The following is a 14,836-nucleotide window of genomic DNA, read 5'->3' on the forward strand; positions in this document are numbered from 1 at the left end:
GGACAGATGGTGCAGAGGATCCCATGAGCAACTTTTAGAATCAGACATCTTGGCTAGTCCAGCACATCTGTTTGGGATAGCAAAATGCCTTAGCACAGTGATGGCGAACCTTTTAGAGACCAAGTGCCCAAACTACAACCCAAAACCCACTTATTTATCGCAAAGTGCGAACACTACAAAAAAATCTGAAAGCTGAAGTTCAGTTTGGAAAAAATACCTCACAACCCATCCGAGAAAAAAAGAAAAAAAAGCCTTGGCAGCATCCTGACTAGCCATGCGAAAGCTCGGATGAATGGCGGCTAAAGAGTCGCAGCTCGTGACATCATTGCCTGGATCCGCTACTCCTTTCCGAGCATGCGCATGGCCCCTGTGTGTGCTGTTATCCAATGCTCGGCTGCTGGGCGATGCGGGGGTGACTTGTCTCGTGTGCCGACAGAGAGGGCTGTGTGTGCCCGCTGTGGCACGCCTGCCATAGCCAGTGTGGTGTAGTGGTTAAGAGCATGGGACTGGGACAGGCGATCTGGGTACTAGTCCCTGCTCAGCCATGGAGCCAACTGGGTGACTTTGGGCCAGGCACGGACTCTCAGCCCAACCTATCTCACAGGGTTGTTGTTGTGGGAATAAGATGGAGGAGGACAATGATGTAAGCTGCCTTGAGCCCTTTGTAGGAAAAAGGCAGGATATAAATCAATCAATCAATCAATCAATCAATCAATGTTCGCCACCACTGCCTTAGCTGCTGAAAAGGGAGAAATAAGCTTCTTACGTATATTGCTAGCTGATGGAATCTTATGGGTTGAGTCTGAGTCTGGCTTTCTTCTGATCAACTGTATCTCCTTGTCTCCTTTTTCATCATGTTTGTTTCCTGTAAACCCATTTTGAAGAGCCATTGAGGTGCGGTGGTGAGAATGTTGGACTGGAACTTGGGAAAATCAGGGCATAACCATGAAACTTACAGGGTAACTTAGGCCCAGTCTCTCTCTCTTCTCTTAACCTGCCTCACAGGGTGTTGTGTGGGTAAACTAGAAAGTAGGATTATGTAAGCTGCCTAGAGTGCCTTACAGAAAAGGGCGGGGGGGGGGCAGACTAGATGGCCCGGGGGACCCCTTCTGACTCGCTCTGTTTCTATGTTTCTATTATTACATATAACTATAATAAATAAATAAAATCATCCAGCCCATGGCTGAACTCAGGCAATGTTCAAAGGTTTTGACTGCTTCTTTGCTATTAGATGACAAAGAACAACAGAACTGGGTGTCATCAGCATGGCATGCTGTTAGCACTTTACTCCCAATGTTCTGAATGACCCCTATTAACAGTTTCTCGTAAATATTAAACACTACTGGGCACAAGATAAAGCCCTCTGAAACACCACAGGCCAAAGGCCATGGATTCGCGCAGTAATCTCCATGCATTGACCGTTTTATCTTTCAGAGTTTCTGTAAGGATTAAAACTAGAAAATGCAGGTGAAGTACTTTGAACTTTTCGAGAACACTGAACTATGGAGAGTGCTATTCTTATCAATGTGGTAATAATGTGCCTGATGCTCCAGCCATTAGGGGGAGCTGAAGGGCCATGGAACTCAACGATAAGAGAAGCCCTGTTGTGAGGGAATCACTTACAGAAAATACTCGGGAGCTCTCGTTGGTTGCCTAAAACAAAAAGCAGTTACAGCCTATGGAAATGTGAATGGAATGTTTGGAGCTTTTGTTTTTTTTAATAGTGACAATGCTTTCCCTTTAAGACTGAAAGACAATTAGTGTCAGGAACTTAATTCTGTGCAAAGGGCCAGATTTTAGTTTGCTCATTCTGCACAAATTGACTGTTTCCCACACGCAGTCTGTGGCATGGCTGTACTTCTTTGTCCATTTAGGACAAAGAAGTTAAGAGTAAGAGTTAAACTAAGAGTTAAACTAAACTAAACTAAACTAAAGAGTTAAACTAAAACTTAAGAGTTAAACTGTAAGAGTTAAACTAAAACTAGTGACTTCCTGATATGTTACCTTGAGAATGATGCACAAAATGAACAGGAATATAGACCACATCTTTGGAAATGCCAGATGACTTATTTCCATTGTGGGGAAAAAGAATAAAATAAGGATGTTTATAAAGGGGATCTTTGGGTACATTATATGTTTAAGTTCTACTAAACTAAACTTTGGGGTGCATTATATGTTTAGTTTTACTGTTGTTCATGTATATCAAAGAGAACATTAGAGAAAAACTGTTTAGAAGTTGCAAGTTATGTGGTATCTGTTGCTCAAGTTATGATATATCAAATACAAGAAACAACCCAAAACACTCATTTAGAAAAATGCAATTACTTGGTAATGGTAAATTCATGAATTATGTAAGACTTAGAGAAAGGCATTGAAAAAGAGATCTGCTCATAAATAAATGGCAACCTCACAGACAACTTTGCAAACAGAATAAATTATATCCAAGTTTGCAGCACTCTCATTGGGTGCTTTATACAGATGATTTCTAGTGCAACCAATCAGTAGACAATGCCCAGCAATTCAGTTTTTTCCTCTTTAGGACAGAATCCAATTAGGATGCCTGCAACTCTCCAAACATGGAAGATGTATGAGCATTCTCTGCAGGGTGGAAAGAGTGCTGAGGTGAAAGTTGCCTTTGTGCCCCCACTCCTGGAAACCTTAGATAGCAGATTTCAACCATCCAAATGTAGCACTTGGGTGAAGGAGGCCGAAGTGCTTCCAGGATGTTTGCATTATAGTGGTGACTGCCTCTTTCGCTGCCTAGCCCTGGAATACCCACCAACCTCCTGCTCCTGGGTTGTGAACTCCTAGGTTTGCAACCTTGGAGAAACAGCTGGGGTGGTTCTTTCCCTGCAGGCTACAGTAGACACTCCCTGCTTACAGTAGACACTCCAAAATAGCCCATGGTTTAGCAGCCATTGCTTGTGCTGGGATAAGAAGGAAGAGGACATAGAGGCAAAACAAAGGAGGGTTACAAGAAGATAGCTATCACTGTTCCCCTCACAATAAGATTCTGTGAACACGGTGGTGGTGAGGGGTTTGCACAACAATAACTATATTACAGAGAAGGTAACTTTGTATTTCTTTTTATCATAAATGGAATCTCCAAGCCAGAAAATATGTGCAAGGATAACTTTGGAAATCAAATAATACTTGAATTATTTAATATGGATTGTTTTTTGTGGTCCATTTTCTTTACACACACCCACCTGTGTCTGTGTGTGAGCACACATATTATACACATTGGCATATGTACCTGCAAGTCCATTTTAAAGATTTTGTGACTGTTAGTATGCTTATCACAGATATAGAAGTGTTTTCACCCCACATAAATCCTGATCTTATACATGCTGACTTAACATTTAGTCCTAATGTATTCAGTGAGGCCTCCTTTCAAGTAAACATTCAGACTTAGGATACAATCCGGTGTGAGTTTAGATAGAAAAGAGTCCCGCAGCTCCCAGTTTTCCTCAGCCATCAATGCTGGCTGTGGAATGCCTAGAACTGTCGTTATTAATTAATGAATATCCATTATTATTAGTAATAATATTAAATAGCCTTTTTGGGTTGAAATTTGCATAAGACTGCGCCTTTAGTCATTTTTAGAGCAGACCTACTGAAGGCCATGCAGCTTAAGTTAGTTGTGCCTAGCAAGTCCCGTTGATTTCAAAAATCTACTCCTAAGAGTCTGAATCTAATCCCTGTTCCACTACAAGTTCATTGCTGATGGTTAAATCAGAGGGGTAAGAAAATCCGCATTTCTTTCAAGGAAGTCCAAGGAAGTCGAAGTCCAAAAAAGTCAGCATTTTTGTTGTGTGCTAGTTTAATAGTCAGCAATTCTTTAATAAGGCAGTCGATGTGCAAACAATGTACTTTAGCATCTTTTATGACACCGCTTTATCAACAGCTGTGACATTTAAAGATAGACACATTTTGGATTACATGCATGATTAGGCTAGGGGCTTCCTCTTTTTATCTATACTGCCTTTTTACCTGGTAGAACTGTCCAGACCAGTTTATCATGAAATCTTGTGCATGCTTACTTAAGTCCTATTTTGTTAAGTGCAGCTTACTCCAAAGTTAATATACACAGAAGCATAAACAAATGAAAATTCGTTGGCAGATTTCTTTAAATCTTACATAAGAAAACTGTAATATTTTACTTTATTTTCCCCTTTTTACTGTAGTTAAGGTTTTTTTCCTTTAACACACAATACAAAAGGAATTAAAATGCACAGGCTTTGCACTTTAGCAATGTAAGAAATACTTGAAATCACTGTAACAAAATACAGTAAGAATCATTAACAAACTGTAATGGCTTGTTCTTTGCCAAATGTTCACTGCCTCGGGAAAGGCACTCATTAAACCAGAGCTGGGTTACAAGCTGGGCACAATGATCTTATTGGTTGAAGTATAGTGTGTGCCCTTAATCTTCTGGTTTAGCTACTAGATGATTTGGGACCCAGCTTACCTGATGGGCAGTATCCAAGTGGGGATGTTCTGTAGAATTATGGGATGGTCATGCCATGGCATGTGCTATTTGCCTGTCATCCGTACCCCTCCCCGCCCCATTCCCCTGTTACTTGGGAGTGCCTCTGGCAAGCCAGCCCCCAAGTTGGATTCAGTTCTGTGGACTTGCCCCCAGAGGCCCCTGCTCCTGTTAGGGAGGGGGCATGTGCCCTACTTCCCTTTTCTTTGGATCCAGCCCTATGCTGTTCACCTTGAAGTTGTGAAATTACTGCCTGGCAAATAACTTCACACAAACTTATATTGCTGTGGGAAAGGCAAACCACTCTGCAAAATAAGACAAATGGCCTTTCCAGATGTGCACAGCAGTAAAGGAGGACTGGAGCAAGATTGCCACAGCTCTGCATATGGGTTATGGAAAGCCAGCATAGCCTTTTTATTTACAGGCAAATACCTTTTTCTTCTTCCAAGCTTTTTAGTCTTTCAGGTGTGTGTGTGTGTATGTGTGTTTAATGTGCTATTGTGCTTTTACATCTGTACATGGGGCTGCTGGGTGAAGTTTGGTTTTTACTCTGGTTTTATTCTGCTCTTTTAAACCCTTACAGGATTTTATATTATGTTTTATTCTGTTGTGCATTTTATGGCTTTCAGTTTTGCAAACTGCCCAGAGAGTTTCAGCTCTTGGGAAGTACAGAACTGTAATAAAGAAAGAAAATTGTTCCTAGATGCTTGGGCAAGAGAGGCTTCAGCCTTCTACCCTTTTCTGTTTAGGGTTTCTTCTGGAGCAGGTATTTCATTTTGTAGCATGCCAGCCTTCCAGTGGGGAAAAACTTTTTTCCAGTTAAACTAGCTTAAAAGAACCAAAACCAGGAGGAACAGGGAGCCCAACAAGTGCCCAGAGAGGGCGGGTGGAAGACCCCACCAGTACAGGATCCATTCTTCATTAAACAGCTACTTCCTTAGTATTCTGCAATAAACTCAGATGTAATAAATCTTGATATAATAACTGACTGTGTTCATCTTGTACACAGTGATGTAGTGGGTTAGATGGTCTCCCGAGATGTGAAAGTTGCTGCAATATTTATCTCAACAACCTTTGCAACAACTAGGCACGTTGCCCAGATATCAGAAGGGACTCCTGAACTCTTGGCAGGGAAGGTAGTCACCCATCTGAGTTCTTTCTTTCGACTCCCCAAGGTTCATCATAACCTTCCAGCTAGGGAATAGATTTTGTGGAGCTCAGCAGCCTTCCTCAGTGAGCTTTGGGCGGGGAGAAAGGGGGGAAGTCAATTTAGCACAGCCTTGTGTGTACATGGACATGGCTGGCTTGTTTCTAATTGCTGTACATGGCCAAGGAAATATTTTCAGATAGCAGAAAAGGAACAATGGGCAAGAAAGGGATACAGCGCAAGACTGAAATGCTATTGTACGACATGATATAAATTTGCCACGGTTGCACAAGTTTGATTGCTATGGATTAATTGAAACTACTCACTTCAAAGTTGACTACTATGCCATTGCTGGATGTATCTTGCACCACTGCAAGAAACACCCTACCATAACATCCTTGATAAAGGTAAAGGTAAAGGTTTCCCCCTGACATTAAGTCCAGTCATGCCTGACTCTAGGGGGTGGTGCTCATCTCCGTTTCCTGGCCGAGGGAGCCAGCGTTTGTCCGCAGACGGTCTCCGTGGTCATGTGGCCGGCATGACTAAACACCGAAGTGCACGGAATGCTGTTATCTGCCCACCAAAGTGGTACCTTTTCATCTACTTGCATTTGCATGCTTTCGAACTGCAAGGTTGGCAGGAGCTGGGACAGAGCAACGGAAACTCACCCCGTTGTGCAGATTCAAACCGGGGACCTTTCGATCAACCAGCCCAGCAGCACAGCAGTTTAAACCACTGCGCCACCTGCATCCCAACATCCTTGATAGGTGCCTATTAAGTCCCTGTTTAAAAACTTCTAAAAAGGGAAACACACCTTCCAAGGCAGTCTCTCCCACATTTAAAACAGCCTGTTCCATCAGGAAGTTCTTTCTAATGATCAATGGAAATCTTTTTTCTTATAAGGTGACTTGAATGGTTAGGTTCTACCCTAGATCAACAGAAAGCAAATGTGCTCCATCATCTAAATGACAGCCCTTCAAACATTTGAAGATGACTATTGTATTATCACATCGCCAGGTTAAACAGAAGTAGGATTCAGCTCACACCCTTCATGGTAGACAGAATGCATTTGACACTTGAACAATCAGAAAGTCAACCCTTAAAGAAATAGTGCTCTGCAGAAAATCTCTTCCATATTTTCAATCATTCTCACTCTGTTTTGGAAAGAAATTGTTAGCAAAGTTCTCATGGGTTGGGTTCAGAGTTCTTGTGTTTACTTTGGCAATAAGATGGCTGCAGAAGTGTCCTGTCTTTCATTGTAGTATGACCATCTCTCCAGCAGCATGTTGTCTCCTCAGCTTCCTGGACTTCAGTTAAAGCAAAGAGGAAGATATCATGAGATACTTTTTCCCACAGAGCTTTTTCAGATCAGGAGCAGTGCTTCACTGTAGAGCAATAGGGAGATGTATTGCAGAAATAAAGAAAAACATACAGCATCCTCAGCTGCCTTGCAGCCGTTAGGCAAACTTACCAACACCACCAAAATGCATTCAGAATAATGCCTTGAGAATGAGAAGACTCCTTTAAGGGTGGAGAAAAGTTTCAGGAAATTGGAGGACTGATTTGGCACAGCAGTGGCTGCATCTCTTGCCTGCAGCAAGACACACCACCACCCACTCACACCTGCCACAGGGCTTTCAGGAAAGTAGCTGCTTTAGGGGCATCTGCATCAGGGACAAGGTGTATCCACAGGCATGCCCCATAAATTTAGCATTTGGAAGATCCTGACCCGTGACAACTGGAACAGAACCAACAAAACAAAACAAAACCCTTTTCCAAGAAATGGTCTGAGATCTCTTTAAAAACCTCTCTAGAGATAAAAGACCAATTGACAGAATTGTCTCCAAACTATCCTATTTGGGAGGAGGAGTGGGATGGCCACCTTCCCTTCCCTTCCCTTCCCCCCCATTCCACAGTGCCCCAGAATACTAGGTGTGGGGCACGGTGAAGGATGCTGCTGCTGCTTGTAACAACCACAATAATCCTCAAACCAAAAACCGGCATTTTAACTGTTAACATTATTGGTTTTATCTGGCCAGGGCGGCTTATTTTATACTGTACTGTTGTATTTTAATTTTATATTTATATTTTAATTTATATTATAATTATTTTAATTTATTGATGTGAGCTGCCCCGAGGCTTTGGCGAATGGGGCGGCATAAAAATGTTTTAATAAAAAAAAAACCCTTAAGAAAAAAGAATGAAGCTACACTACAGCCCTATGGTACAAACAGCCATAAGATGATGTTCAAGAAATTTCCCCCACTGAAGAGAAAGGTGTCAGTGTGTCCCCAGCCCAACAGTAATCACCCCACCACACTGGCTTTCTATTGCAAAAACAACCAAACTGCACTATTAGAGAATAGAATTAAGAAACTGCAATTTTTGAATGAAATCCAACAAGACACATAGTTACATATGTAGCTCATATCACTGTATCTAGCAGAACATAGTACCATTATTTAAAATAATTACAGCTATACTTCAACAAAAGCCCCCAGATATCCACATACTGATTCATTTGGAAATTATCCTGTGAGCTAGGCTAGTCTTTGAGTGACTTGCCCCAAGTCACCAGTGAGCTTCATGGCCAAGAGGGGACGAAGCCGGACCTCCAGAGTCCCCAGACCAGCCCTATAAATACCATAGCCCACTGGCTCTCACTTACATGGGAGCCAGTCGAGTTGAACAAATGGAAATTACTTCTCAATACACATGTAACTCAACCTTCTGTACTTAAATACCATTGCTAGTTCATCTTAAATTGGGCTTCTTTAAAGTCAAGCATATTAAGAAAACTCTTTTGTTTTCAAAATGCTTCCAGAAATGTACCTGAGGTGTTGAATCAGGAATGCCAGAAACTGAACCTGTGACTTTTTGGACGGCATGTGTTCCAGCACCCAGCTATGGCCCCTTTCCAGGGTGGCTGACTTCTTGCTGCTGGGAATGCTGTGCAGAATGTGCTTGCATGACTGTCATGCGCTCCTGTTTGAGATTGTTTGTGATGCCATCAGTGATGCAACGGCTCCTCCCTGGATTTGGTCTGCTTTCAAAAGGCACGCACAAAAACCACAGGGGTTTGTTTGTTTTCTTTCCCTTATCTGGAAGTTATAAAGCCCCACTGATACTGAATGAGTAAGGAGAAATTGGCTTTGTATAGACCTGCCTGGCAGCTGAGCTCACACAGGAAGCCCTTCTTCGGGTGTTCCAGACCTCCCAGGCTGCATCCGATTGGAGAAGCTCCCTGCTGTGGGAAAGTTACTGAACGACTTCTTTTAAGGAGTCAGGCAAAGCCTGTCCTGCTCAGGCAAGCTTTCCTTTTATCTTCTACAAGTGTGGATGTTATTGTGGTTGCATTCACAGAATCACAGTAGAGTTGCAAGGGGCCCGTAAGGGCATCAGGTCCAGCCTCCTGCTCAGGTTAAAGCATCTTGAACAGATGGCGGTCTTGGATGTCTGTCTCTTGAATGTCTCCAGTGTGGAATCTAATAAATAGATTATTCTGTATGTAATCTTACCTCCTTACTTGCACTGTAAGGCCCGCTGAACTCAGTGGGACTTACTTCTGAGTAGACATGACCATGACAATGTACGCCATGCTCAATCAGGCCAAAGGTCTATCTAGTGCAGCACTCCATACACACAGTGGCAAACCAGCTGCCCACGGGATTCCTCAGGCTGGGTGGGTGCAAGGCCTCCTGTCTGGGCTCCCCAGCAACTGGGGTATGCAAGTCAAGGAAGTAGCACACAGCCAGCAAGGCTAGTAGCCATTGGTAGCCTCTTCCCTCATGAATCTGTCCAGTCCCCTTTTCAAGCCATCCAAACTGGTGGCCATCACCACTTCCTGTGGCACTGAATTCCATAGTTTAACTACATGCTGTGTGAAAAGCTGCTTCCTTCATCCAAGTCTCCCACCAGTCAGCTTAATGGGATGGCCCTGGGTTCGACGGTTGTGCGAGAGGGAGGAGCATGTCTCCCCCTTTACATTCTCTACACTGTGCATTAAATACCTCTGTTATGTCTCCCCTTTCTCCTAAGCTGAACAGTCCCAGTTGTTGCTGCTTCTCATAGGGGAGCTGCTTCAGTCCCCTGATCATTTTTGTTGCTCTTCTCTGTACTTTTTCAAACTCAGTAATGTCCGTTTTCAGGTAAGGTGACCAGAACCGAACACAACATTCCAAGTGTGGTTGCACCAAAGTTTTTTTTTTTTTTTTTTAATGGGGAAGTACATTTTTGGCAGTTCTATTCCTAATTATGCCTAGTTTGGATTTTGCCTCCTTCCCAGAAGCTGAGCACTGGGCTGACATTTTCATGAAGCCCAAGATCAGCCCTAACCACTACCCCAAGTTCCTTTTCATGCTTAGTCACTGCTAGCTCAGATCCCATCAGCAGATACGTGAAAATGGAATCTTTTGCCTCTACATACATCACTCTACACTTGCTTATACGGACTGCCTTTGCCATTTCGATGTGCTTTCTCCCAGCTTGGAGGGATCCCTCTGGGACTCCTCACAACCCCTTTTGGTGTTAACTGCTCTAAAACACTTAGTGTCATTAGGAAACCTGTCCAGTGCTCCACCCACTTCCAGGCCATTTATAAGTTGAAAAGCATTGGTCCCATTAGAGAAATCTGTGGGACTCCACTGGCGACATTTCTCCATTGGAAAATTGCTGTTTATTCCAACTCTGTCTTCTGTTTATAAGAGGACCCCCCCCCCTTTATTCCATGTCTGCTTAGTTTGCTCAGGAGCCTTGAGTGAGGGACTTTGTCAAAAGCTTGAACTTGGAAGTTCAAGTAAGCAATGTCTACTAGATTGCCCCATCCATGTGCTTCCTGACACTCCCAAGGTTAGTGGGGCAAAGCATTCCCTTTTGGAAGCCATGCTGATTTTTTTCCCCTGCAGGGCTTGTCCCTCTGTGTGCTTACTTGATTCTGTCTCTAATAATGCTTTCAAATGGTTTACCCAGAACAGATGTTAAACTAACTGGCCTTTAATTTCTCAAATTCCTCCCAAACCCCATTTTAAAAATTGGTGTTACATTGGCCATTTTCCAATCCTCTGGCACAAGGGTTAAATTTAGAGTTAATGTATGTGGGTTGTACTCTTGGGCCACAAACCTAAACACATTTACTGTTACATTGGATACACTGGGTCTTACTTCTGAATAAACACACACCGAATTGCACTATTATTTTACAGTGTTTTTATTTTTACTCTGTGACAACTTATCAGACCTTGTTTTCAGCAGCTCTCTTTTGATATACTTACAACAGCTTTCTTAACATAGTATTTGCAAGGTAGGGGAGATTTATGTTCCTAATGATGTCTGATTCAGTTACCATAAATTTTGCTTTGCAGTAGGAGTACAGAACATACACTACATAAATATGATTTGTGATTCTTTGGTCTCATTTCATTTCGCAGAAACTGTGGACCTCTCACCTGGAGCCAAGCTGTAACAACATCCTACCAACTCTTCTACTGTTGTGTTGTTCATTCCCTGTCATTTGAAAGGACCCAGGAAAATGGGAGCAAAGGCAAGACAGTGGCCAAAGAGCCAGGCAGACAAATGTGACTGGGCACCAGAAACACAGACCCAGTTAGGGGTGTTGGAGAGAGTAGCACAGCAGAAGCCCTAACCTGCAAGGGTGGTGCCTTCAGCGGTAGTACAGGATGCGGCCCATTGCTAGCATCAACACATGCCCCTTAGAAAAAGTCTCATCTTGTCCTCCGTCGTAGGCAGTAGAATGTCTTGGGCCAGCCAGCTCTTCCAACCTGACGCCCCCCAGATGTCTTAGGACTACAATGCCCAGCTTGCAGCAGCCAGCGAGGCATGCCGGGAGCTGCAGTCCCAGCACATCTGGCGGACCGGGGGCGATGAAGACTGGGTCTAGACGCGTACAGCGGGAGATCACAATGCCGTCCTGAGCGAATAATGCAAGCGGCGAGCAGACGCGCTTCATCGGCGCGCCCAGAGGAGCCTTTGTAAGGGGACCCGCCCCCCCCGCGCCCGGCGGGGAGGAGAAGCCGCTGCGCGCCTGCGGGAAACCGCCGCCTCCGCCCGGGCGGGCCGGGAGCGAGCGAGCGAGCGGCCAGCCGGGCGGAGACAGGAGCTGCGGCAGCGCCCTCGCCTGCACAGGATGCGCCTGTGGGACACAAGGAGTTAACGGGGTGGAGCGGCAGGCGAAGAAAGGAGGGCAAGAAAGAGGCTGCGTCCGAGCGCGCCCAGCACACAGCGAGCCCGCGGCCGCAGCTGCCGGCGAGCGAGCGCGGAGGCGCTTTCCCCTGCCCCGGGAGGAGAGCCGGAGCCGCCGCCGCCGCCGCCGCCGCCAGCGCTGCCGAGACGCGTCGCGCGGCGCTCCGGCGCGCCGCTCCGGCCCCTGCGCCAGCATGGAAGAGCTGCTGGCCCTGGCGCTGCAGGTGCTGAGCCTCTGGTTCTCGATGGCGTTGCTGCTGATCGTGCTGCCGTCCGTCTTCGGCGTCTCCTTGGGTATCTCGGAGCTGTACCTCAAGGTGCTGATGAAGACGCTGGAGGTGAGCCGGGCATGTGCGCAGCGCGCACGGGGCAGCGCCGGGGGCGGGGGGGCAGCGCCGGGGGGGGGGCAGCGCCGCGCTCCCAGGGCCGGCGCAGAAAGGGCGTCTCTCCCGGCCCCGCCGCTCCCCGCCGCCCTCTGCCGCTCCCCGCGCCGGTGCCAAAGGTTTGGCTTGCGGGCGCGTCGTTGGTGCGGAGCCCTTTGCCGCCGTCAGCTGCTGACCTTCCTTGCATGATTCAGCGGCCTCTTACGCGGAGGAGGGCGTGCGCCGCCGCTCGCCCTCTCCCGCTCGGCGCTGGCGGTTTGGTTTCTGGAGGGAAGAGGAGGGGGCTCTGCGAAGGTTTGGGCGAGCGGACAATGGTGCTCCTCTAGCGAGCCGCCTTTCCCTCCCCCTGAGATCCGAGGGATTCAGTTCGGCCGGGGAGCGAGGCTGCGCAGCCCAGCCTTCTTTCTTTGTGGCAGCTGTCATTCATTTCCAAAAACCTGCTCTGGCACAGAGTGTAGAGTCTGGCAAAAATTCAGAAGGTGCCTGGTTTTTTCCGCTATCTTCCGCGGAACTGTTAGTTTGTTTAACATCGCTGCCCTGCAGAATCCTGTAATTACTGGATTATTAAAAATGCATCTCGCAGATGGTTTCCTTTGAAGGGGAAGCCTGAAGGGCCTTCATGCCAAAAAGGCCTACTTCTCTTAGGATGATGGCTGTAGGGTTAGGGACTGCTCAATGGTGGCCCCAAATTTAAAGGATCACCCCCTCGGAGGCCTTTGTTCTTATTAGATTTTTCTTTCGCTCTGCTTTTACTTAAGATGTTGCGCTGCACATTCATCCTTTAAATGTCTGAACAGTTATTTATTTAGCGCTTTTATAAACCTTCTCATAGCCACGTGGGTCTCTTGATGGTTTACATAATAAAAAAAAACCAACAGCATAAATCTGATAAATAACACAAACACAATTTAGACAGTCAAAAGAACAATATCGATATTAACATAACATCCTAGCAGGAACACCAAATAATAGCTATGAAGTTATGTTTCAGCATTATAGGAGTCTCTGTACTTGGTTTATCACATTTTGAGGCTCTGTTACAGTTGTGTAATTGTACTTAGATAAATTTATTTCTATGTTTCTAGTTAGGAATTTGAGCTGCTTTGGGAAGGCTTTGACCTGGAAAGTGGCATTAGAAATACTGGAAAGACATAATGAAACCCATATATTATTTATACAGGGCATCCCTGTCTTTAGAGCCTGTATCTCTCTTTTTGTGAAATTCTGTCTCTTGCTTTTCTAAGGATTGCATTCTCTCCACATCTGTGCCGTACTAGAGCCAGAATATTATTTAAGGGGAAATACTTGACAAATAATTTGTGCTTATAATTGGGGCTGAAGAACGAAGAAGCAGCTTCATCTAGCGCTGTATTAAAACAGAGCAGATTAAGTTTTAAGTGAACCCAAATTAAGAAATTATGTTTGGAGATACAGTGCTTTCTTGTGCTATTGCAAATGAAGGCTTGTGGAAACATCTGCAGATAACTGGAATATTATGTAGGTGAGTACATAGAATTCCACAGAGATGATTGTGTACATTTCCAGAGTAGGGATAGGAATGCTGTAAGTCCGCTGCCAACACTTTCCTGTTTGTCCAAGCCTTTGGGCCTTCCTTTGCCAGCCCTGGCAGAATATTAATTTCTTTTTGGAGGCTAATAACTTTTGTGAGCTTATTTATAAGGCTGTGCAATTTAGAATTGGTGGAGGGTAGTGCCTAAAATTGTTGAAAGACCAGAATTCAGTGGCTGAGTATTTTGCCTTGCAGTCAGAAGGCCCCAAGTTCAATTCCTTGCAATTCCAGTTAAAAAATAAGAGACAGACTTGATAGCAGGTGATGAAAACAATTTCCTGCTTGAGATCCAGGAGAACCTGCTGCCAGTCAGTATACATCAGGGTAGGCAACCTGGTGTGGGCAGCAGTGTATGTGCAGGTACCTCACTGCATGCTCATTGCTATGGGTACCCATGGCAGCCATTTTATAGTTGCTCCTAGAACAGGCTGTCAAATTTCCAAATGTGCTCATGGGTCCCAAAAAGTTGTTTACTCCTAGAACCATATAATCTTGGGCTAGTTGGACTAGATTTCTAACCTGTTATGAAGCTGATTCTTGTGCTTTTGTTCTGTGCTGCGAAGTCTCCAGTGAAAACTTCTCCCCTTTGCCATGCACTCACTCTGTGGGTTCTGGCAAGCTGTGCAGTCATGCAGAGTTCATGGTGCTTTGCCTTACAAGACCCTTGAAAGGATTGCACAGATGATGCATGCTGCTTTGGGTGCCATAAAAGTTTTGTTTATGCTGATAATGAGGAGCAGAGCCAAACCGAAAGGAGAGAACAGGATTACATTGAAATAGTTCAGGTAGCTGATAATGAAAGCCTTGCCAAAGAAAGAGTGCTAGCAATTACATGAGAAATCTAAACTCTTCCATTAGAGTGGCTTTCTTTTCCCCTGACAAAACACATGACAGTGTTTGGATTCAGTTGCTGGACTCATGTCAAGCCCACATAATCTATTGTCAGCATTTTCCAAGTCAGTTGCCATCCACCGCATGGAATATTGGTGGTCTCCTAAGACCTTGAAACCGGATATTCCAGCTCAGATTCATTCAAGGGCGATATCTAT

General features: G+C 45.0%; 1 protein-coding gene across 1 annotated transcript in view; it reads left to right on the forward strand.

The window, feature by feature from the left end:
* Nucleotides 1-11,882: 11,882 nt before the first annotated feature.
* The window catches only part of GPAT3 (glycerol-3-phosphate acyltransferase 3), a 29,570-nt gene continuing 26,616 nt past the window's right edge, over nt 11,883-14,836 (forward strand). Inside the window, exon 1 of the mRNA XM_044428609.1 lies at nt 11,883-12,172. Coding sequence (XP_044284544.1) covers nt 12,029-12,172 — 144 coding nt within the window. The 5' untranslated portion in view covers nt 11,883-12,028. The remainder of the gene's footprint in view (nt 12,173-14,836) is intronic.

The sequence above is a fragment of the Varanus komodoensis genome, unplaced genomic scaffold (assembly GCF_004798865.1).
Source record: "Varanus komodoensis strain SLA01 unplaced genomic scaffold, ASM479886v1 scaffold2, whole genome shotgun sequence".
NCBI lineage: Eukaryota > Metazoa > Chordata > Lepidosauria > Squamata > Varanidae > Varanus > Varanus komodoensis.